The sequence below is a fragment of the Cydia pomonella genome, chromosome 26 (assembly GCF_033807575.1).
Source record: "Cydia pomonella isolate Wapato2018A chromosome 26, ilCydPomo1, whole genome shotgun sequence".
In the NCBI taxonomy this organism is placed as follows: domain Eukaryota; kingdom Metazoa; phylum Arthropoda; class Insecta; order Lepidoptera; family Tortricidae; genus Cydia; species Cydia pomonella.
This window is the reverse complement of record NC_084728.1, coordinates 152,353-177,839: the sequence shown is the minus strand read 5'-3', so window position 1 is coordinate 177,839 and position 25,487 is coordinate 152,353. Positions and strand designations below refer to the sequence as shown.

The window sequence follows — 25,487 nt, the reverse complement described above, 5'->3', positions numbered from 1 at the left end:
TAAACGCTTTATAATGCGGCGTTTGTGTAGTTTGCGGGATGTACACGTAATATACGTCTGGACTGATGTGTTCAGCGTTCTGCCGTTCTCATCGTTAAGATGTGTTTTATACCTAATCCAGCGGAGCGGCCGGAGTGGAGTCCGCTAGGTATAGATCTATTCCCGCATGACTCCTCTCATCTTCATTTCAGTGGCAAGGCAGCGACACCGCTGCCAGAAGTGTCACAATGCTACATAAAATGTGTGTCGATCCCCAGAAGCACCCCGCGGGGGCCGCCCCCGCCCCCGCCCCCTCCCCGCCGCGGCTGCAGGTGCCGGTGCCGCCGGGCGCGGCGGGCGCGGCCTTCGTGCGCCGCGTCGTGCGCGGCGTGCGGCGCGCCGCCAAGCAGCACGGCTTCGCCACGAGTGCGGCCATCAAGGAAGTCGCTCGGCGACTCGGGACCACGGAGGACCGGATATTCCAGACTTGGTGAGTGATACCGTTGGCCGCTTTTATAGGGAACGGGCCTGCACTGCGAGGGCGGCAGGAAGGCTCCCTGTTTTTTGGCAAGAAACTGTAAAATTGTAAATGACTAAATGTCAAATTTTCACTTCACAAAATGGCAGAACCGACGACAGAAAATGGCAGAAAAACGTACTTCTATTATTTCGTGACCATTAATCTGTTGCCATAAAAAATATTATAAATATTGTAGGAGAGGCCGGAAAACCGCTGAAAGATGGACGAGTGAGTTTGAGCTCAAATAATACAAGGCCATCTGTATCGTTTCCGGCCGAGGCATTTACACGACTACTGCGAGGAAATAAGAAAACATTTGCATATATAGTTATGCAAGTACATTAATATAAATTATTATTTATATTGGCGTTAGGACAATTGTTGAAAAAAATTGCCGTATTTTTGCCAGGAACATTTATATTTTCTTCACTAGTAGAACTCATTTTTATAGCGTAGACACGTGTTTCTTGTATTTTTTAGTCACTTTAAATTTACACTATCCAATTCAATATTTTCCGGTCCCGCCTTTTTTACTTTTTTTATTACTTTTAAGAGGCGTTTTTTTTTGTTGTTTGCTTCAAACCTTTTGTTTTTGCTAACTCATTAAACATTTTTATTTTTAGTTATTTTATTCAAACCGACTTAGAAGCGTTTTTGTTAAAAAAAACAAACAACTACAAAAGTAAAAACGCCTTAAGCATGAACTGAATGATTTTGACGTTTATTTTTCTTTTAAACAAATAATTGGTCCTATAAATACCCAAATTTTATTTTTGAAGGAATAAGTTGCGCCAAAAAAGACCTTTTACCATCACCAATGACAGATGATGATAACAGTGATTACCAATGACAGATGATGATAACAATGAAACATTGTAGTAGTGGTGGTTCAGGTGCTATAGCTATTGCCTTGGTTTTAGACCATCTATTGCCTTGGTTTTAGACCATCTATTGCCACATTTCCGAACAGTAGCGTGAAATAAAATTGTTTTATTGTGTATTGGTAAAAAATTCTGAGCGATCGGGCTATTTGCGCGTTATCAATAATATTGTATGCCCCCTTTTTACGACTTCCAAAAGGTGGGTCCCGAATTTGGCAGTTTTTGTTAGGTGGGTCGGAGCCCAGTCGACTTTAGGAACCACTGTTATAGGACATTTAATACCATATTACCCAGAAAGACAACAAATGTAGTCCGTAATGAGACAACGACAGGATACTGACATGCAACAAAATACTAATAGTAGTACAATCGGTGCCGCGACCAGGATACTTCATTTAAGTAGTCCGTTCAGTTAGGAGAAATGAGTATTTCAGCAATAAGTAGGGAATAATAGCTTTACATACAATTCAAACAACGCATACCATCAACCACATACGCCATCAACACTAACCGGGTGACCAGCCATAGGTTTGATTTTATTTGTGGACCTCCAGAAACAGCCTCCGGAAATCATTTTTAAAGTGATGAGAGGTGTCAATGTCCAGTTTAATTTGGTTTTGATTATTTTGACACCATCTTAAACGTGATTTAAAGATCATACGACTCTCAATCATCGTCTAGTGGTTTCTCGGAATTTTCCACTATAGAATCGAATTAAGTTAATAAGAAAGTAGAAAGAATTTTAGGGTTATGCGGCTCAATCCAGCGGTTTAGTCCTAAATGCTCAACAACGGCAGACTTGTCGACTTGATGATATCCGACAGCTTCATTAAATAACGATTCGTGGGTCGTTGGCAGGTGGGGGGTGCGCAAGCTGGCCATGTACAAGCTGCGGCAGGCGGTGGCGCGCGGGGACGCGGCCGGCGGCGGCGGCCGGCTGCACGCCGTGGACTGGGCCGTCGTGGACCTGGTGCTGCTGTACCGGGGCGAGATGGTCAACGAGGTAGGCATTTCATGTCAAAACACATTCTTATATCGTGTCAAGATAAAAGAAGAACGGGACAAGTTCGAGTCGGACTCGCCCACCGGAGATTCCGTACAAATGTAAAGCTTTGTTAACAAATTTATTTTTTATGATTTCATTAAAAAAAAATTGACATCTTCCCTGTACTTCGAGTATAAAACGATATTACTTGCCAAATTTCATAGGTCAAAATAAAGTAGCCTATAAATTTTGATTCCCAAACCAATATTTTAACTAAATAAAAGACTCCAAATTTATAGGGAATCAAAATCAATATTTTAACGAAATAAAAGATTTCGACATTCTCAAGAGAATATCGAATTCTTTTATTTCGTTGTAGTGTATATTTGTATGTCCGGGTCAACTCTTGCAAGCTAAATTAGATTTACTTCCCATAATTCAAATGAGCTGAAACAATACATGCATAATGCATATGTTAGTTGGGTGACAGACAATGCAATATTATGGTACCATCGAACTTCAGCGACCTGATGATGGACACACAGCGCAACCTAATTGTGTTTGTGTTCGTTAGAATTGTCTCAATGAGTAATAGTTGCCTGTTGAAGGAAAGTACAGTCAGCGATCTTCTTTCGTGTCGAGGTTCCCCTAAACAGTGGATGCCCAGAAAGCATCAGTGCCGACGGCCCTGACCGTCGCGTCCCTCAGGTCAGACTCCGAGCAGGCGTCCGCGCAGGCCGAGAGGCGCGCCACGGCTCGCGGTGCCGAGGTGCAGGCGCATTGAGTAGAGGGACCGCGAAGCAGTCCCCATCCGGCCAACGATAAAAGCTTGTATCAAAAATGAACTGTTTGACAAAAACTTATTATATTTTCGTTTCTGTTTAGAGCCTATACCAAAACTACGAGCAACTGTCAGCGCTCCTGGGCACGTTTCACCTCGTACAACGTTTTGAACTGGAGGGAAATAAGCGACGAGTGCCACCACATGACTGGGTCAACGCGGCTCGATGGTACAGCAGAAAGTGAGTAGACACATTTACCCGATACTGGGCGCATTGCACCCCGTATAAAACTAGAGAGGCACAAGCAACGAGTGTCACCGCAGAAGTGGGTCAACGCGGCGCGCTGGTACAGCAGAAAGTGAGTAGAACCCTTACTAGGCACATTTCACCCAATACTGGGCATATTTCACCCTGTACGGAGTAGTGTCCACTCCATACTAGGGACATTTCACCCCGTTTCGAACTACAGAGGGTGAGAGTAGGAAGTGAGTAGAACTTGTACTGGGCATATTAGAGTACATACTGGGCACATTACGTCCCTCACTGGGCACATTTCGCCCCGTACTGGGCAATTTCCACCCAGTACTGGACTGATTGCACGTCGTAATGGGCACATTCAGCCCCATACTGGACATTTTAAACTAGAAAGTCATAAGCTACGGGTGTCACCGCAGAAGTGGGTCAATGTGGCTTGCTGATACAGCAAAAAGTCAGTAGACCCCATACTGGGTAGATTCCACCCCGTACTGGGCAGGTTCCACTCCCCAAAGGGCCTATTGCACCCCATTCTGGGCGCATTCCATCCCATATGACTCCTCCACTGAAATCCTTTACTGTCCATGCCGTTAAGTTATGGAACGAGATTCCGGTGTCCGTGAGGCAATCCCAATCTGTAGCATCACTCAAGGAGAAGCTTAAAAAATTGTGGCTTTCCGATACTTTGGTTACGACTTCCTAGTTCCATTGAGTACTTCTACTTTTTTAATTTCCTGTAGTTTTCTGGTTTGAATTCATATCTATTTATATTATATATTGAATATTTATTTATTTTTATTTACATTACTATTTATTTATGCATTATTTTATGGTTATTTTTCTATCTATGTATATTTGTATCAATGTGTAATTAAAACGTGCATTTCATTAATTTCAGTGATTGTACACTTTTGTTTGTGTTTGTCATTCATTCACCGTTACTTCTGTTTTACTCATTTCCTCAAAGGTTAACTGGAAGAGATCCCATACAGGGATAAGTTCGCCTTTGTTGTATTTAATTTACTCTGTAACTGTGTTTTTCGTGTTTTTATTTCTATGTACAATAAAATACTTTATTGTACATAGAAATAAAAACACGAAACATACATACATACATACATATCGAACGTCCACGATCCACGTCAAGAGAAACTTGAGCAACGAGTAAGGCGGCTCGCTGGCACAGCAAAAATTGAGTAGACCCTGTTACTGGGGCAATCCACCCCGTAGTGGGAACTTTTATCCTGCACGGGGCACATGTGGAATGTAACTACAGAAACATTTGTTTCATATAAAATCATTTGGAGAGCCTCCAAATCTTTTTAGTAATTAGTACTCTTCTCTGAAAATATCTTTTTTTTTATACTACGTCGGTGGCAAACAAACATACGGCCCGCCTGATGGTAAGCAGTCGCCGTAGCCTATGTACGCCTGCAGCTCCAGAGGAGTTATTGCGCGTTACCGACCCTAAACCCGCCCCTCGTTGAGCTCTGGCAACCTTACTCACCGGCAGGACTACAACACTATGAGTAGTGCCTAGTGTTATTTGGCTGCTGTTTGTTGCTTTGTCTCTGATAACAAATCTCCAACTCTCCAATTTTAATGTATTATTAGCCATAGAAATTAAACCTACATCTCTGTTATATTGAATCAATGAATGAAAGTTTATTCACAAGAACATATGGTACAGTACAGTAGATGTTACAAATATTAACATTGTTGGCCCCATCATATGTTCTGCCATTGAATTAATTATTTATTTTATGATTAGCAATTATTTGTTTTATAAGTGTTGTTGTGTATTTATTACGTCACCATATGATGTCACTGTAAATGTTGTATTGACTTGTGAAAGCGATCTTGAAACTTTTTCCTTAGGTGTGCTTACTGAATAAATGGATGAATGGTTGAATGGTTTAACAGTCCAGACGTGGTTTATTTATTTAGTATAAATTTTATTTTGACACTTGGAGAGACTTTACACCTCCAAATTTTATTAGTATTAGTACTCTGACATTGGGGACCTTTTACATCTCCAGATTTTATATGTTTTTAACCATAGAGACTACATCTTTATTGTATTGTAGTAATTATTTATTTTAAGATTATTGTAATGTAATGTTTACCCAGGTATTGGCTGTTGTATTTATAAATGTTGTTATGTATTTTTCATGTCACTATATGATGTTACTATAAATATTGTATTGACTTGTAAAAGAGCCCTTGAGGCCTACTTGCAGATTTTTTTTTTGAATTTTGAATAAATATTGGATTTTTGCAAATGAACTATTTCTCCTATAAATACAGTGTCTCTGGTCGCTTAACTTGCTTATGCATGTGTGTGGTCATGATTAAATATCTAATTCAACTTGTTTGGTTTCAGCGCCCGAGGCTATACCAAAAAGTAAGTGGAGAGGCACACGGTCAATACTGCGTTTACTTCGCTTTTCACGTTCGTTCATTTTATTCTATAACAATATTTCATTATGTTTCACAGAACTTAATTACTCTTATAAATAGTGTGTGTACGAGTATTTGCTTAATTTTAGCGAGCATGAACTGCAGACGGCAGCGCAGGTGCCCCCTATTTATTGGCGCGAAGCATTATGTCAGGTTTCCATTTTTAAATTGAAGCCACTAGATGGCAGACCCTACTATGCGAAATAGAGCCAGCGTGAAGTGTAGGGGGCAGCACCTGCTTAGAAGCGTGAATTGTTTTCGCTTTCGATTTAGGGCTATAACCGCGAAAATTGAAGTTCTCAAAGGGTCTAGCCGCAATCCTATAGTGAAACTGCCCCTGGCTGAAATGTATACCTTTCTTAGAAGCGTTAATTGGTCTTATTATAAGATATCATTTTACAATATTTCAAGCCTGGAATCCCCTTGGTTTGGATAAAAAAAAAATATATAATTTTTTTTTTAATTTTTCTAAGCTAAACTAATGGTTAGATTTCTTTAAAATTCGTATTATACATGGCACTAATAGCATCTCTATAAACTATTAAAAGCTGTTCCGTGTCTTAAGATATTTAGAGTGATCGAAGATTCTCTCACAAACAGATCCTTCCAAGTACATCTGGGCCAACATCCCAGTAAAACGAGGGTTTTGAATAATGGTCTACCCCAGGGATCTGTGCTCGCTCCCCTGCTCTTCAACCTCTACATCCACGACTTACCTGTCACGACCTCACGCAAATTCGCCTATGCTGATGACCTAGCCTTAGTAGCGCAGAACAAATCCACGGAAGCAACAGAAGCTATTTTGGAAAAAGACCTAAAGGCCATGGATGAATACTTCCAGCACTGGCGCCTACGTCCAAATGCAAATAAGACAGAGGTCTGTTGCTTCCATTTGTCGAACAGGTTAGCGAAAAAAGAATTAAAAGTGAAATTTAGAGGGACACTTTTGCGCCATAATTTCTGCCCAAAATATCTTGGTATAACCCTAGACAGGAGCCTGACGTATAAAAACCACCTTAGCAAGTTGGCTGGAAAATTGAAGACCAGGAATAACATAGTCCAAAAGCTAACAGGAACTTCATGGGGTGCCAGCGCTGCTTGTTTAAAGACGTCCGCTATGGCCCTCGTATTCTCAACGGCGGAATACTGTGCCCCCGTGTGGATGAACAGTGCACATGTGGCCGGTGTGGATGTTGAGCTTAACAGTACAATGAGAATAATCACGGGCTGCATCTCGCCAACGCCTTTGTATTGGCTGCCGGTCCTTAGTAACATAGCACCACCGGACATCCGGAGACAGAAATGCCTAATACGAGAGGTCACAAAAATTTCTGATAATTCTTCACTGCCGATACATAACGACCTGAGCAGTCTTCAAAACACCCGACTCAAGTCTCGAAACCCACCGGCCAAAATCTTTCACACCCACAACCCATTACATCAGGACGACCAAGCGTGGATGAGAGCATGGGAGGCTCAGCACAGTGTAGACAACACCATTTTTGAGTTAGACCCAGGGAAACGGCCTCAAGGGTTCACGGAAAGCCGAGAAATATGGTGCAGACTTAACCGCCTCAGAACTGGCTTCGGTAACTGTGCGTACCTCTGGCACAAGTGGGGGTGGAGCGAGTCGGCGGCGTGCGAATGCGGACACCCAGAGCAGACGGTGCAGCACATGGTATTCGAGTGCCCCGTCACGAAATACAACGGACCAGCTGAGGATTTTAAACACCTGACAAAAGATGCGAGTATTTATCTGCAGAAATGTAAATTTTGAATTAAGTTTTTTATATGTATGTAACCAGTGTGTAAACGCCATACGATAAATAAAATAAAATAGCAATACATTTAAAAAAAAAACAAGGTTCTAACTTATTTAGAAAGGCCTAAAAAAATATTTTTTTTGTTTTAATTTTTGTAAATATTATTTACAAGAGGGCGACAACCTAAATTTTTAGGTATTAAATGCACAATACAATATTGTATGAAATATATTTTTTCATAAAAATCCATTTGTGGCAACAAGGTAAAAATGTCTGATTGATGATTCTCTGTCACTCTAATTAGGCCTTCATTGGAGTAAAAGAGAAAGATCCCTCCACGCAGTTTCCATAGCCTGTGTTATTCGTGTGTGTCTTCCTGGTTAGAGTTTGTGGACATGGGACATGGGATTCTTCAAGAAGCGGGTATTTAGGGTTCTCAAGGGGCGGCAACGGTTAAGTGGCTCCTATTATGTTGCTTAAGTCCATGGGCGACGATGACCGCTTCCCATCAGGCGGCTCGTCTGCTCGTTTGCTGACTATACTATAACATAAAAAAAATGCTGGCAGTCAGCGCTGCAGCCTCCGCGCTGCAGCACGGTTGTGGAGCTCGAGCCTTTTGATCATTTATTGTTTTTACCTTATTGTTTGTGTTTATGTGTTTGCAAATAAAATATTTTTCTTCCTTTCTTTCTAAATCTAGGTACACCTAGCATATTCATAAAAATTAATAATTAAAAATTAAATCAAATCAATGCATAACCATCAATTAAAAAGAAAAAAAGAATAAGTAGTCAAATAATATAAACGGCGGCAAATAAACACACAGCACAACACACTTGAGTTCATATTCATAATAAATCCTGACCAGATTATATTTGGCCTTCGCCATGTTGCGGATTTTCAGTGGTACTATTCGGAATTTATTTTACGCCGCAGAGGGGCATGATAAAATTTGAGCTCTAGGGGAGGGCAGCTCCCCCCCTCCTGCCTGTACCTGCGCCCATGGGAATGAGTGAAGAAAAACTGATGACATATTGTTATTTGCAGCCGCGTGCAGATGTCAGCCGTGGCGCTTCAGAAACGCTGGTTCGAGCTGAAACAAGACACGCGCCGGCGGTTTCACGCACAGATGGGCGGCAAGCCCGGACTGGTGCCCCTCCCCATCCACCAGGCAATAGCGCGCAGGTAATACTAGAGACTGTTGAGCTGAACAAGACACCGGCCATCGGTTCCAGAGCGGCCTTCAGGCCGGACTGGCCCCCCCTTCCCATCCACCAGGCAATAGCCCGCAGGTAATACTAGAGACTGTTGAGCTGAACAAGACACCCGCCATCGGTTCCAGAGCCGCCTTCAGGCCGGACTGGCCCCCCCTTCCCATCCACCAGGCAATAGCGCGCAGGTAATACTAGAGACTGTTGAGCTGAACAAGACACCGGCCATCGGTTCCAGAGCGGCCTTCAGGCCGGACTGGCCCCCCCTTCCCATCCACCAGGCAATAGCCCGCAGGTAATACTAGAGACTGTTGAGCTGAACAAGACACCCGCCATCGGTTCCAGAGCCGCCTTCAGGCCGGACTGGCCCCCCCTTCCCATCCACCAGGCAATAGCGCGCAGGTAATACTAGAGACTGTTGAGCTGAACAAGACACCCGCCATCGGTTCCAGAGCCGCCTTCAGGCTGGACTGGCCCCACCTTCCCCTCCACCAGGCAATAGCGCGCAGGTAATACTAGAGACTGTTGAGCTGAACAAGACACCCGCCATCGGTTCCAGAGCCGCCTTCAGGCTGGACTGGCCCCACCTTCCCCTCCACCAGGCAATAGCGCGCAGGTAATACTAGAGACTGTTGAGCTGAACAAGACACCCGCCATCGGTTCCAGAGCCGCCTTCAGGCTGGACTGGCCCCCCCTTCCCCTTCACCAGGCAATAGCGCGCAGGTAATACTAGAGACTGTTGAGCTGAACAAGACACCCGCCATCGGTTCCAGAGCCGCCTTCAGGCTGGACTGGCCCCCCCTTCTCCTCCACCAGGCAATAGCGCGCAGAGTATAGGGTTCGAGCTGAAACAAGACGCCCGTCGACGATTCAACGCGCAGATGGGACTCCCCAGGACCGGACTGACCCCGCTTCCCCTCCACTAAGCTATAGCTCGCAGGAAACCTTGTTAGGTTAATGTTAGGAAAATGGGGAATATGTTTGTACGGAGTAGCGGTTACGCGATTCGTCCAATGTGTCTTAAATTCCATTAATCAAGTGTTGTTTTGTCCTTAAGGTGCATGAGTTCAGGTCCTTCTCCGGACGCAGCTTGCTGGACACTGTCCAGGCGTGCTCGGGGTCGTGGATATCAATTTTGAAGGAAAAAAGCAATCGATGAAATCGATCAAAAATAACATTACGCATTTTAAAAGAAATTTTCTCCTTACTAAACTTTTGTGAAAAAATAGTTTAATAAATTAAAGGAGTGTTTTAGACCTATTTTGTAAATTGTTTAATGAGGTTTCGAATCCATGAAGTTACCAGAGAAAGGTGTAGATTGCTTTTCTATTTTTGGCAACTATATTGTGATCTAAAAAAGCACTACAATTTTTTTTTAAACTGTCCTGGCTGGATCCGCTGCACCTTAATAAAGAGAAACTGTTGTATATGTAGGTAGGTTTGGAATGCATGTACTGAGGGTAGGCTTGGTGAAAATAAATCAGTTCTCTTCGAGTTAGCATATGGATTGTTTCATTGTACTTTTCCTAAACATTACAGAAACAAATAAACATAATACAAATGTTGCAGATATGGGTACGTGGTGACCAGGTCGGCGCACCAGGTCTGGCGCCATCTGGTGACGTCGGGACAAGTGGCGCCGCCCACGGTAACTCTACTAATTAAGTCAATAAGTATTGAATGGAAAGCATCGTTCGCTTCTGGTAGGCTTCGGTAGCTCAGTTGGTAGAGCGATTAGACCGATGTTCACACAAGTCGCAAGTTCGAATCTTGCCGGAAGCGATGAAATTAATTGTTTAAATTCTTTTTCTACTCGTCGTGGAACTAAGACTTCGAGACCCAAACTATAATCGCATACTTTTCACTGAACACAATGATGAAACACTTTAGTGAACTATAATGAATTAGACTAATTGCGTTACGCCGCGGTCAAAATGATAAAGCCAAAGGATAGAGCAAAAGACATCAACGAGCTTTTTGGAAAAGAAGCCCGTTGATATCTTTGGTCTATCGTTTCGTCTACTGAGATACTTACTACTATTATTTAGGATGTATAGTAGAAAAAGTATTATTTTAGTTGACTCATAGATTTTTTTGTGTATAATAGTGATATAAGCAAGCTTTTCAACCTCGTAATTTACTTAGCAAGCATCGTGTCCTCGCTACTCGTTTTTGTATCAAACAAGGTATATGTATATAAAAAAAAACTGATTTCCATACCTACCATATTGTGTATCTTGTCGAATTGAACTCTAGTATGAAAATGAAAATGAAAATGAAAAATATTTATTTCGTAACTTATAAGTAGCTTTTTACATCTGTGCCGATGCCTCTTTTTAAGTAATGAATATACTTGTATTAAGAAGCACCGCTCTCCCGTAGTGGTAGCTTACAATTTTGGTGTGTTCATTACATATACAGGCCATAAAAATAATATTCTATTAAGTTATATAAAATTTAAATTAAATTAGTTAGGTACTCACTAAGTTGTTACAATTTTGCTGGTTCTAAAAGGCATAGCTTACAGAGAGTTATTGCTTCTTATAATTAACCTATAAGTAGATACTCTTATAAATATGCATGAACGCGTGAGTGAGCGACTGTGTATGTATGTGTGTGTGTGTGTGTGTGTGTGTGTGTGTGTGTGTGTGTGTGTGTGTGTGTGTGTGTGTGTGTGTGTGTGTGTGTATGTATGTGTGTGTGTGTGTGTGTGTTTGTGTGTTTATGTGTGTGCGTGTGTTTGTGTTTGTGTGTGCACGTATGTTACACGTGTTTGAAACCCGCATGGATTAGGTAGTTAAGTATTTAGCAACAAGTTTTCAATCTCAAAATAGCTTTTTGTTTTCAACCATTTAACAACCTTAATTTTACAGTCGTGGGTAGTGGTAGAGTGAATGTCAATATTTTGGTTTATCGCATTGTACAGATTAGCAGATTGTGCTGACTGCTGTCTCCTTGCAAATACTGTTTTGAAAATAGGGGGGTTAATTATTTTGGTTTGTTTTTTACGCCGAGAATCTATTATTGGTTTGTAAGGGGTTTTCTTATGAGTTTTTATAATTAGTTTTAAGATATAGAGTTTTCTGACAGACAACAAATCGCAAGATAAGTATAGGTCAGTGGTAGGAAATCGGTACGGTTTAAAGTACATGACTTTAAGCAATGACCTTTGTGCTCTCTCTAGTTCTAAGAATTTTGTTTTTGTGGCACCACCCCATACAGTAATACAGTATGTTATAACTGATTGAACCAGAGAAACGTATATTTTATTTAGCATGTCCTTAGTAGTTACATGCCTTAAATTTTTAAAAGTCCAGATAAGTTTTCTTATTCTCGTCATAATACATTCTGTGTGAGAGTACCAAGTTAAACGTTGATCCAGCATTATACCTAAATATTTTGTGCGCTCGACTTTATCTATGGCGGTACAGGAGCACTCAGTTTGAGTGCTATTTTGACAAGTGTGGATCCTTATTGTGAAGTCGATGCCTGGCTGTGTGCGGTTGTATTTTGTAAAACAGATATAGTTGGTCTTACTTGTGTTTAGGGTGAGTAAGTTATTGTGGAGCCACCCAGCAACCTTTGTTAGTCCCTGTTCTGTGAACGAGCGCACCTCCTCCCACGTGTTTCCGGAGAATACGGGTATAGAAACGGAGAATAGTATGGGATACCTTCATTTTTTTGAGATTTTAGGGTTAATTGCTCTCCAAAAGCTGCTCATAGTAATGGGTACAGTCACGTAAATATATTTTGTATCACGTAAACAATTACATCCCGAATAGCTAATGTCAATGGTATGTCTGCAGAGCGAGCGCGGCCCGGCGCCGGGCGAGGACCCGGTCCCCCGGCACGTCGGCGACGACGACTCCTCCGACTCCGACACGGGTACGACATGACGACAGACTCTGACCACGCTAACTTTTCACAAACTTGCCTGCAATATGCATATAAGCTCCATGCTTGACATAGCACTTGGCATGAAAACTTAGCGTGGTCCAACTCTACTGCTTTTCTGACTGATAATTTTTTCACTTTTCACTACTTGCCCATTTTAGTGAAAAATGCTTTCTTGACAACATTATACATAGAAAGCCACATATTTTGTAATGTGTTTCGTGTTGGTTAATAATCGTAGAGGTTTCTTTTTAAGTGTAAGATTTGTTACAACACAATTATAAGGTTGGCTGGTCGCCTTTGTACATAACATTTTTTTAAATTTTGTTTTGTCTGTTTTCTGTTAACCTGTTTATATCCAATAAAGTGACATACATACATACATTTGCTTCACTCTTAATTATACTTAACGCTAACTATGGTTGACTGGTTGAGAATGCCTAGGTGCATTAAGTCTGCCTGTTATACTATTTTTATGTGCAATAAAGTAAAAATAAATAATAATAAACAATTACTCTATATTCTTTCTAACAGCGCGTGCCGAAGATGACGATGATGTAGCTATAGTAGAAAAAACTTTAGAGACCATAGACTTATCAGAAGATATTAGAGAAGAAGATAAGACTAAAGAGGTAGTGACCACGAAAGAAAAAGCAGCCGTCAGTTCTACAAGAGAAGGTCTTGGTGACGAGACGGGAGAAAAATACAAAGTAATGATTGTGGATAATGTCACTGCAAATACGTCTGATAAACCTACAGTACGCTTAAAAAAGCTAAAGACAAGTAAACATGGCAACAAACCTGATAAAAACCATACTGCAAGTAGTAAAAAGAAAAAAATATCAAAACAATTTGATAAAACTATAGACATAAATAAAGAGATAGTAGATCTAGACGCACCGAGCCCTAAGACAGATGTTTTGGAAGCTTTGCAAGAGTTCGACGTTAATAATTTTGAAACGACAATCTTCTTTGATAGCGACGACGAAGATTTTACACCCAATGTTGATAAAACAGCTGAAGTTCCTAATGACGGTAATGAAGATAGTGTTCCAAGTGTAAATGACAATGATAACGAATCTCAGACAAATAACAAGGCAGAAAAAAGACATCAAAGAGAATCTAGTGATTCAAGCAATGGAAATTTGGTTATAGATGATAACGTTCATAGTGAAAATGAAAGCAGTAATAGTGATGCAGAAGATACGAATCGCTTCCACGAATATAACCCGAATGTTTATAGCAATAAAAAGAGGAAAGTAAATGGGGGAGTAACAAGCAAAACAAAGAGAAGTAAAGTGACAGTTAGTGATCTTATGAAAGAAGTGACAGGGGAGACGAATGATGTTGAAGAGAACGAGGAATCAAGTTCTGATGATGGTAGTCGCAGCAGCGACAGTTCTGGGGGGAAAGAGACGGAACTGGGAGAAGAAGAGGGAAGTATAGGTAAGAATCACTTATGTACCTAACCTATGTATGATTGAATGATCGTGTTTAAATACTTCTATTTTGAATATTCTCATTTTTTTACTTAGTAGTTTTGTTTTGTACACAAGTTTTAGATTACATTGTCAAGTAAATTGATTAAGTTTTTACCTTGCAACGCATGATGGTCTCGTGCAACTATGAATTTTCATTTTTTTTTTGTAATATGGTTCCTTTATCAGAAACATCTAAAAGTTTTGCGTTTTAGACACAAAATACCTATTGTTCTAGTGGTAAACATTTTCATTAACTGAAATTATTGATGTCCGTAGATCCAAAGCTGCTCATGTACGCAGTAGTATTACTGGAGAGAATCGACGGATGTTTACTCCATCCAACATCTCGGGAATCTTCTAAATTACCATCACCATCTCCAACGAGAGAACCTTCATCCCCAGAATCTCTACCAATAAAAACTGAACATCTCTCACCGTCTAGGTCACCTATAAGAAATACGTCATCACCAGTACCACCTACGCCTGAAAGAGTATCTACTCCAATTTTATCTAGAATAACCCCACCCCCACCCCTTGGTTCACCTCCACTTTTATCAAGAATAACCCCATCCCCATCCCTGGGTCCATCTCCACTTTTCACCAGAAACTCGCCTCCACCCCTTACTTTATTCAAAACCGATCCCCATCCTGGTTCCTTATTCAATTTTTTCGTTTCAACTTTGCCTCCGAAATTCGTTTTCAACAAAAATAACATACCATTGTTAAGAATGTGTAAGTTCTGTTCCGTGGTCCTGCAAAGAATTGATTTGACCGATAAGGGGAAAATGGGAAACAGAGTAGCGAAGAAAGTGGAGTTGCCGGATATAGAGGAAGTGAGACGGAACAATAGGAGCATGCTGACGGCGCAGGTCGCGCCCAGGCGAGCGAGACGGGTGAGATTTAGGAAAATAATTACTACACTTTGTATCACCTGCTTGATCCTTTTATCTGGTTTCTCTTTCACTGTTATACATACATGCATTTCTTTATATATATATTGAGTATGTATGTGTGAGTATTTTTATTATAATTATATTTTTGTTTGTTTTTTGTGTATATTGTGATAGGTTCTTCTGTATTGTTTTGTTATGAGGGGGGTAAGCGAATTTTGCAATCGAGACTTTTATGAAAAAGAAAGCTCCCTCCCTAACTTTTAGTTTAAAAATACTTTCGTCTTTCATAAGAGCTTTGTCAAAAAGTTTATACGTCAAGTGTGAGAGCATGTTTTGTAATTGTCTTCTATCTTCATTGGTGGTCCTGTTTTGGAGGCAAACTACATAGTAGATGTAGAGTTAAAGTACACGGAAACTAAAATTCGGAGCAGTTCGTAAAACTTGTAGTTTTTGCAACCAAAACCGATCAAAATTTGACATTGTAGATCATTTTCATTAGAGCAAAAAGCGTTCAAAATTGAGGTGTAAAATCATATTACATATGATTAAATAGTTTCCATGATCGCAGACGTCCGGCCCGACTCCCTCGCCATCCAGCGGATCCGACTCGGACTGGATGCCCGACGCGGATGAATACTTGGTCGTCCGGAGAACACTGCGACGCACCACGGAGTCGGGACGCGACTCGAGAACGCAACGACTTAACACGGACGAGTCGAGTTCCGACTCCAGAGCGACACCGCGACGCACCACAGATGAGTCAGGTTCCGACGAGGGCTCGCGGAGAGGGTCGCAGCGACGTACCGCGGATGGCTCCGAGTTCGGCGTGTGGAGAGCGCGACAACGGGTCAAGGAAGCTGAACTGCAGCGGATGCTTGACAACTTGGCCGTGAGTATATACTTTAGTTTGCGTCACCCTCGCAATCCCTAATAACTTGTATCATAAAATGACATCCCCATAACGCTCGTTCGCATAATGTAATGATTGTCCTAAGACTTATTCGTCCTAAACATTCTTGCCATACTTAGGTTAAGTTAGAACTACGGCCTGCGAAAACGAATAATTAGGACATATAGAACGGAATGAAGAATATAAGAATATGGAACACATTGAACACAATATTAGTACAAAGGTTTTACTTTATGACCATTCAAATGCATTCGACATTGTGTAACACGTCGTTATTTTATAATATTAAATTATATTGAAAATATGAATCTAATGAGTTAATATTTACTATGATTTTGTAATACAACTTGTATTGGTAAATGGAAGACTTATAAAATTATGTAAACGAAGTCATTTGTTGGGAGTATCTCAGGGTGCCATACTAGGACCGCTTGTATTCTTGTATGAGGTAAAATGTTTAGACACTATATTTTCTGTTGTCTAAGCACGAATACATGATTGTGAGTAGTAACAGATTTAGAAAGAGTGTCATATAAATTCACACCAAGATTTTTTGTACCGCAGGGTATAAATGGCGAAAAAGATTGCGATCACATCAAGTCTACTAGTATGCGAGGGTGAGTAAATATCAACAATTTTTTTTATACTACACGGTAGTAAAAAGCATACGTCCCGCCTGATGGTAAGCAGTCTCCGTAGCCTATGTACGCCTGCAACTCTAGAGGGCCTACATGCGCGTTGCCGACCATACACTCCGTACCCTCATTGAGCTCTGGCAACCTTACTCACCGGCAGGAACACAACACTATGAGTAGGGTCTAGTGTTATTTGGCTGCGGTTTTCTGTTGGAGGTACTTCCCCAGTTAGGCTCTGCTCTAGATCTGGAATGACATCTGCTACGCTGTGCCCTACTACACACAACGTAATATTATTATTAAAAACAACAATCATTTTATTTTTTAGACTAAGTGTTTTGCTTGACAAAAGTACAAACTTGTCTTTTTTGTATTTTTTAAATACGAGGGCGATTTGAGTAGTCAGTGACTTTATGTAAAACAAAAATCATTTTAACATATAAACTTTTTAATTACAATTCTGAACTCCTTGGTAGCTGGCAGTTTTTTTTTCAAAGGCGGGGCAATAAAAAAGTTATTGAGGCATATGTCCTATACGATCGGAAAATTGTTGGAAAATGGAGAAAAGCGAATTTCGTGTGTTAATTAAATATAACTTTTTACGTGGAAAAACTATTAAAGAGACTGAAAACTGTTTAAAAAAATATTATGGGGAATCTGCTCCTTCTCATGGAATGGTACATAAGTCGTTTACAGAATTTAGTTCTGGACGGACCACTACCAATGACGCAGAACGCTCTGGAAGGCCGATTGAAGTGACCACTGATGATGTCGTGAATAAAATTCACGATATTGTTTTGGGTGACCGTCGAGTGAAGATTCGTGAGATAGCTAAGACTACACACATTTCATCTGAACGAGTTTTTCATATCTTGCATAATATTTTGAATATGAAAAAGCTTTCCGCAAGATGGGTGTCGCGTTTGCTGACAGCCGATCAAAAACGACTTCGTGAAACAACTTCCGAGCAATGCTTAGCCAAATCCAAGCGTAATCCTAATGATTTTTTACGTCGATTTGTGACGGTCGATGAAACGTGGATCCACCATTATACGCCAGAGACGAAAAATCAGTCAAAACAGTGGACTTCTGCTAACGAACGGGCCCCAAAGAAAGCGAAAACCGTTAATTCGGCAGGGAAGGTAATGGCCACTGTTTTTTGGGACAGCCAAGGGGTTATTTATATAGATTATTTAGAGAAAGGTAAAACAATAAATGGCCCTTATTATGCTACTTTGTTGGAAAAATTTAACGCAGAAGTTGTGAAGCATCTGGCAAAGAAGAAAATCCTTTTTCACCATGACAATGTCCCTGCACACTCGTCAACAGTCGCAACAGCCAAATTAGTAGAATTGCGTTACGAAATACTGCCCCACCCACCTTATTCTCCAGATTTGGCCCCATGTGATTTTTTTTATTCCCAAACATGAAGAAATGGCTCGGTGGGAAAAGATTTTCATCAAATAAGGAAGTCATAGCTGAAACTGAAGCATATTATTAGGGTTTGACAAAAAATCTTTTTTGGAGGGGTTAAAAAACTGGAACATCGTTGGATGAAGTGTATGGAGTTGAAAGGAGATTATGTAGGCAAATAAAACTAAAAAAGGTGAAAAAGTTTTTTTTTTTTTTGCAAAAAGTCACTGACTTATCACACCACCCTCGTATTTAATCCCATTTTAGTTTTCTAATTTTTTTTTTTTTTTTTATTAAGACACAAACAGTCTTACAAAACAGATAAGTATATAAAGTAACATCTTTCTAGTTATAGACCTATAGTTTCCTATATGTAAACAAATATTAATAAAAACTTATCACTATAAGTATAAGTATAAATTACATGCATATGTATGTGTGACAGAATATGTAATGAGATCTTAATTTAGCTATTCAGGTATTTTATTTTAATGAAAAGTAAACTAATTTCTTAAACAATCTTAATGAGCTGCTAAATATGTCTACGTTTTGGCACTTTCCATTGTACAACCTACATGTGCGTTTAATGTATGCGTGCTGCGCATGTTTAGTTCTGCTGCTTTTGATACTAAATTACATTTTGTTGCGACAACTACGTTCCGTTCTACGGGGCACGCGTAAATCTATATTTTGCAAAAGTTCAGGGGCATCTACTAAATTATTGAAAATTTTAAATAAGAAAATTAAATCAGTACAGTGTAAGTGTACATTTTAGTGTAAGAGTGTTACTTTGAAGTAATGTGTAAATAGCCCTTAGAATGCGGTCACTTCAATCCGCCTTCCAGAGCGTTCTGCATCATTGGTAGTGGTACGTCCAGAACGAAATTCTGTAAACCACATATGTACCATTCCATGAAAAGGAGCAGATTCTCCATAACATTTTTTTAAACAGTTTTCAGTCTCTTTAATAGTTTTTCCACGTAAAAAGTAATGTTTAATTAACACATGTTCAAGAAATTCGCTTTTTTCAATTTTCCAACAATTTTCCGATCGTATTTGACATATGCTTCAACAACTTTTTTATTACCACGCCTTTAAAAAAAAAAACTGCTAGCTACCAAAGAGTTCAGAATTGTAATGAAAAAGTTTATATGTTAACATGATTTTTGTTTTACATAAAGTCACTGGCTCCTCAAACCGCCCTCGTAGGCTATTGTAAAGTTTTGAAGATGTTTCTTATATGAAAAATAATTCTTGTGTAGCCCCGCGGCCGCGGTTTTATCGTCCAATTGCTCGCGCTGCGCAGCGCGCGTGCTGTCCGCTCCGCCAGTCAGCGGGCGCGAAGCTCGTCTGCAGCGCCAGCTGCTGCGCCGCGCCGCGCGCATGGCGAGAGTCCCCGTGGTGAGTCTGATGACTGTTGTGTCTGCAGTCCCGTAGTGGTGGAGGGTAACCTCCGATAGCGTGCTGTCCGCTCCGCCAGTCAGCGGGCGCGAAGCTCGTCTGCAGCGCCAGCTGCTGCGCCGCGCCGCGCGCATGGCGAGAGTCCCCGTGGTGAGTCTGATGACTGTTGTGTCTGCAGTCCCGTAGTGGTGGAGGGTAACCTCCGATAGCGTGCTGTCCGCTCCGCCAGTCAGCGGGCGCGAAGCTCGTCTGCAGCGCCAGCTGCTGCGCCGCGCCGCGCGCATGGCGAGAGTCCCCGTGGTGAGTCTGATGACTGTTGTGTCTGCAGTCCCGTAGTGGTGGAGGGTAACCTCCGATAGCGTGCTGTCCGCTCCGCCAGTCAGCGGGCGCGAAGCTCGTCTGCAGCGCCAGCTGCTGCGCCGCGCCGCGCGCATGGCGAGAGTCCCCGTGGTGAGTCTGATGACTGTTGTGTCTGCAGTCCCGTAGTGGTGGAGGGTAACCTCCGATAGCGTGCTGTCCGCTCCGCCAGTCAGCGGGCGCGAAGCTCGTCTGCAGCGCCAGCTGCTGCGCCGCGCCGCGCGCATGGCGAGAGTCCCCGTGGTGAGTCTGATGACTGTTGTGTCTGCAGTCCCGTAGTGGTGGAGGGTAACCTCCGATAGCGTGCTGTCCGCTCCGCCAGTCAGCGGGCGCGAAGCTCGTCTGCAGCGCCAGCTGCTGCGCCGCGCCGCGCGCATGGCGAGAGTCCCCGTGGTGAGTCTGATGACTGTTGTGTCTGCAGTCCCGTAGTGGTGGAGGGTAACCTCCGATAGCGTGCTGTCCGCTCCGCCAGTCAGCGGGCGCGAAGCTCGTCTGCAGCGCCAGCTGCTGCGCCGCGCCGCGCGCATGGCGAGAGTCCCCGTGGTGAGTCTGATGACTGTTGTGTCTGCAGTCCCGTAGTGGTGGAGGGTAACCTCCGATAGCGTGCTGTCCGCTCCGCCAGTCAGCGGGCGCGAAGCTCGTCTGCAGCGCCAGCTGCTGCGCCGCGCCGCGCGCATGGCGAGAGTCCCCGTGGTGAGTCTGATGACTGTTGTGTCTGCAGTCCCGTAGTGGTGGAGGGTAACCTCCGATAGCGTGCTGTCCGCTCCGCCAGTCAGCGGGCGCGAAGCTCGTCTGCAGCGCCAGCTGCTGCGCCGCGCCGCGCGCATGGCGAGAGTCCCCGTGGTGAGTCTGATGACTGTTGTGTCTGCAGTCCCGTAGTGGTGGAGGGTAACCTCCGATAGCGTGCTGTCCGCTCCGCCAGTCAGCGGGCGCGAAGCTCGTCTGCAGCGCCAGCTGCTGCGCCGCGCCGCGCGCATGGCGAGAGTCCCCGTGGTGAGTCTGATGACTGTTGTGTCTGCAGTCCCGTAGTGGTGGAGGGTAACCTCCGATAGCGTGCTGTCCGCTCCGCCAGTCAGCGGGCGCGAAGCTCGTCTGCAGCGCCAGCTGCTGCGCCGCGCCGCGCGCATGGCGAGAGTCCCCGTGGTGAGTCTGATGACTGTTGTGTCTGCAGTCCCGTAGTGGTGGAGGGTAACCTCCGATAGCGTGCTGTCCGCTCCGCCAGTCAGCGGGCGCGAAGCTCGTCTGCAGCGCCAGCTGCTGCGCCGCGCCGCGCGCATGGCGAGAGTCCCCGTGGTGAGTCTGATGACTGTTGTGTCTGCAGTCCCGTAGTGGTGGAGGGTAACCTCCGATAGCGTGCTGTCCGCTCCGCCAGTCAGCGGGCGCGAAGCTCGTCTGCAGCGCCAGCTGCTGCGCCGCGCCGCGCGCATGGCGAGAGTCCCCGTGGTGAGTCTGATGACTGTTGTGTCTGCAGTCCCGTAGTGGTGGAGGGTAACCTCCGATAGCGTGCTGTCCGCTCCGCCAGTCAGCGGGCGCGAAGCTCGTCTGCAGCGCCAGCTGCTGCGCCGCGCCGCGCGCATGGCGAGAGTCCCCGTGGTGAGTCTGATGACTGTTGTGTCTGCAGTCCCGTAGTGGTGGAGGGTAACCTCCGATAGCGTGCTGTCCGCTCCGCCAGTCAGCGGGCGCGAAGCTCGTCTGCAGCGCCAGCTGCTGCGCCGCGCCGCGCGCATGCCGAGAGTCCCCGTGGTGAGTCTGATGACTGTTGTGTCTGCAGTCCCGTAGTGGTGGAGGGTAACCTCCGATAGCGTGCTGTCCGCTCCGCCAGTCAGCGGGCGCGAAGCTCGTCTGCAGCGCCAGCTGCTGCGCCGCGCCGCGCGCATGGCGAGAGTCCCCGTGGTGAGTCTGATGACTGTTGTGTCTGCAGTCCCGTAGTGGTGGAGGGTAACCTCCGATAGCGTGCTGTCCGCTCCGCCAGTCAGCGGGCGCGAAGCTCGTCTGCAGCGCCAGCTGCTGCGCCGCGCCGCGCGCATGGCGAGAGTCCCCGTGGTGAGTCTGATGACTGTTGTGTCTGCAGTCCCGTAGTGGTGGAGGGTAACCTCCGATAGCGTGCTGTCCGCTCCGCCAGTCAGCGGGCGCGAAGCTCGTCTGCAGCGCCAGCTGCTGCGCCGCGCCGCGCGCATGGCGAGAGTCCCCGTGGTGAGTCTGATGACTGTTGTGTCTGCAGTCCCGTAGTGGTGGAGGGTAACCTCCGATAGCGTGCTGTCCGCTCCGCCAGTCAGCGGGCGCGAAGCTCGTCTGCAGCGCCAGCTGCTGCGCCGCGCCGCGCGCATGGCGAGAGTCCCCGTGGTGAGTCTGATGACTGTTGTGTCTGCAGTCCCGTAGTGGTGGAGGGTAACCTCCGATAGCGTGCTGTCCGCTCCGCCAGTCAGCGGGCGCGAAGCTCGTCTGCAGCGCCAGCTGCTGCGCCGCGCCGCGCGCATGGCGAGAGTCCCCGTGGTGAGTCTGATGACTGTTGTGTCTGCAGTCCCGTAGTGGTGGAGGGTAACCTCCGATAGCGTGCTGTCCGCTCCGCCAGTCAGCGGCGCGAAGCTCGTCTGCAGCGCCAGCTGCTGCGCCGCGCCGCGCGCATGGCGAGAGTCCCCGTGGTGAGTCTGATGACTGTTGTGTCTGCAGTCCCGTAGTGGTGGAGGGTAACCTCCGATAGCGTGCTGTCCGCTCCGCCAGTCAGCGGGCGCGAAGCTCGTCTGCAGCGCCAGCTGCTGCGCCGCGCCGCGCGCATGGCGAGAGTCCCCGTGGTGAGTCTGATGACTGTTGTGTCTGCAGTCCCGTAGTGGTGGAGGGTAACCTCCGATAGCGTGCTGTCCGCTCCGCCAGTCAGCGGGCGCGAAGCTCGTCTGCAGCGCAGCTGCTGCGCCGCGCCGCGCGCATGGCGAGAGTCCCCGTGGTGAGTCTGATGACTGTTGTGTCTGCAGTCCCGTAGTGGTGGAGGTGAACCTCCGATAGCGTGCTGTCCGCTCCGCCAGTCAGCGGGCGCGAAGCTCGTCTGCAGCGCCAGCTGCTGCGCCGCGCCGCGCGCATGGCGAGAGTCCCCGTGGTGAGTCTGATGACTGTTGTGTCTGCAGTCCCGTAGTGGTGGAGGGTAACCTCCGATAGCGTGCTGTCCGCTCCGCCAGTCAGCGGGCGCGAAGCTCGTCTGCAGCGCCAGCTGCTGCGCCGCGCCGCGCGCATGGCGAGAGTCCCCGTGGTGAGTCTGATGACTGTTGTGTCTGCAGTCCCGTAGTGGTGGAGGGTAACCTCCGATAGCGTGCTGTCCGCTCCGCCAGTCAGCGGGCGCGAAGCTCGTCTGCAGCGCCAGCTGCTGCGCCGCGCCGCGCGCATGGCGAGAGTCCCCGTGGTGAGTCTGATGACTGTTGTGTCCTCAGTCCCGTAGTGGTGGAGGGTAACCTCCGATAGCGTGCTGTCCGCTCCGCCAGTCAGCGGGCGCGAAGCTCGTCTGCAGCGCCAGCTGCTGCGCCGCGCCGCGCGCATGGCGAGAGTCCCCGTGGTGAGTCTGATGACTGTTGTGTCTGCAGTCCCGTAGTGGTGGAGGGTAACCTCCGATAGCGTGCTGTCCGCTCCGCCTTTAATAAGACTTAAACGTGTATGTTTCAAAGGTCTACAAATATTGCAAGTTTTTTTCGATGTCGCTGCCCGGCACAGATGGGAATAGGAGCTACATACAAATCATTCCCATTTGTGGCCACCTCTTGTATAGCTGTGGTCACGTAGGGTAGGCACAGATGGGAATGCACCTTTTTTCTTAGGGTCACATAGAAGCATGAGAAGTGAACGACTGTGGTGTTTCAGCCATCCCGCCTGCCGCTACCGCCGCCGCCACCGCCGCCGTCTCTACCACCGCCACGCCGACTATTGTTGTGTCGAAGCCTCCGGATATTATACACAGAGCCAAATATAAAAGTAAGTTACTTTTCGCACATTTCATCTAGCGTATAAACTATATTTTGTATTTGAAAATGTTATTATTGCCAAATAATAACGCCAATATCGATTGAATAATGACTTCACTTATAATATTAATAATGACATTCAAACATGTATGCGTTACAAAGGAATTCGATTTGACCTCATCATTAGTATACGTCGAAATGATGTCTCATTAAGTGTGATCAAGTTCCGCAATGGTGGTCGCAATTTGCGGTTCCCAAACACATCATAGAAAGCTTATAATATGTGTTAGATAAAGTAGTGTATGTAACTGCATATTATTAGGTACTAAAAACTCGCTTTCAGTTTTTAACATAAATCCAAATGCGTGTTTTTATACCTTTCATTATGTATCAGTAAACTACTATTATAAATAAATAAATAAATATTATAGGACATTATTACACAAATTGACTAAGTCCCACAGTAAGCTCATAGGCTTGTGTTGAGGTACTTAGACAACGATATATATAATATATAAATATCTATAAATACTTAAATACATAGAAAACACCCATGAATCAGACAAATATCCATGCTCATCACACAAATACATGCCCTTACCAGGATTTGAACCCGGGACCATCAGCTTCGTAGGCAGGGTCACTACCCACTAGGCCAAACCGGTCGTCAAACGGTCGGTATTATGTAACTTATGTGTTTTCTTCTTATTGAGCGTTTATCGGATTTGGTTTTAAATATAACTCGAATTTTTTAGCAACACAATTCTCAGAATTGACCTATATTATTATGTAAAATAGAAACTATGGAAGATTTTAATGAAGTCGAATTTCCGATACATTCGAAACAAGGAGGTGATTTCCGAGCGCAGGGCTTTACCCTTGGAACGCCGTGGCCACGTGGACCTTGTCGGGAGGCACCAAGGCTGATATTGGCCTGTACGTGGGCCATACTGAAAGTTTCTGGATTCTTTTAAATGAGACGACTTATTATCCTTATGACATATTTATTGTTTTTCGAAGTATATACCCTTACTATTTACACACTTTTGCATTCTCTGGAACCATTGTGAAAACAGTGGGTCCAGTCTTCCTTAGGGACCTCTTCGATGGCTTCGTGGAAAACATTCACTGCCACTTCCGGGCTTGTAAATCGTAAAGCTCTGAGTTTATCTTTAACTTTTGGAAATAAAAGAAATCACATGGTGCGAGATCGGGGCTATATGGCGGATGAGTCATTCATTCCACATTTGAGGCCTTCAAATACGCATTCGTTGCCTTGGCGGAATGTGCCGACGCGTTGTCGTGGTGGAGGACTATTTTGCTAGGGACGCTTTTCACGAACTTTGTCAAAAATAATGGGCAAGCACGTGTTTACATACCAATCTGCAGTTACTGTCTTTTGGTTTTCAAGCGGTATAGTGGTGTAATGCCCTGATTTTCCGAAAAAAGAAGCAACCATTTTCTTACCAGTGCTTCGACTTTTTTTAACTTTCGTCGGCAAGTCTTCAAAAGGAAAGACCCACTCCGCCGATTGACTTTTCCTTTCTGGTTCAAAGCACTAAACCCAGGTTTCATCACCTGTCACAATTATATACAGCCGTTGATTGTCCGCCGTCAATTTTTTTTATCATTTTACGGCACCACTCTACACGCAGTCGTTTCTGGTCTTCCGTCAAATCGTGCGGTATCCATCGCGTACAAAGTTTCCGAACCTTAAGGTGCA

The 25,487-nt window shown here is 44.7% G+C and overlaps 1 protein-coding gene across 1 annotated transcript; it reads left to right on the top strand.

The window, feature by feature from the left end:
• The first annotated feature begins 98 nt into the window (after positions 1-98).
• Positions 99-19,499, top strand: LOC133531847 (uncharacterized). The gene is made up of 12 exons (XM_061870241.1): positions 99-469; positions 2,239-2,383; positions 3,251-3,387; positions 5,786-5,806; positions 8,673-8,810; positions 10,406-10,484; positions 12,643-12,721; positions 13,265-14,176; positions 14,488-15,104; positions 15,673-15,993; positions 16,579-16,631; positions 19,325-19,499. The coding sequence occupies exons 1-12, from the start codon at positions 228-230 to the stop codon at positions 19,497-19,499; spliced, it is 2,919 nt and encodes a 972-aa protein (XP_061726225.1). The 5' UTR covers positions 99-227.
• The last annotated feature ends 5,988 nt before the right edge of the window (positions 19,500-25,487 follow it).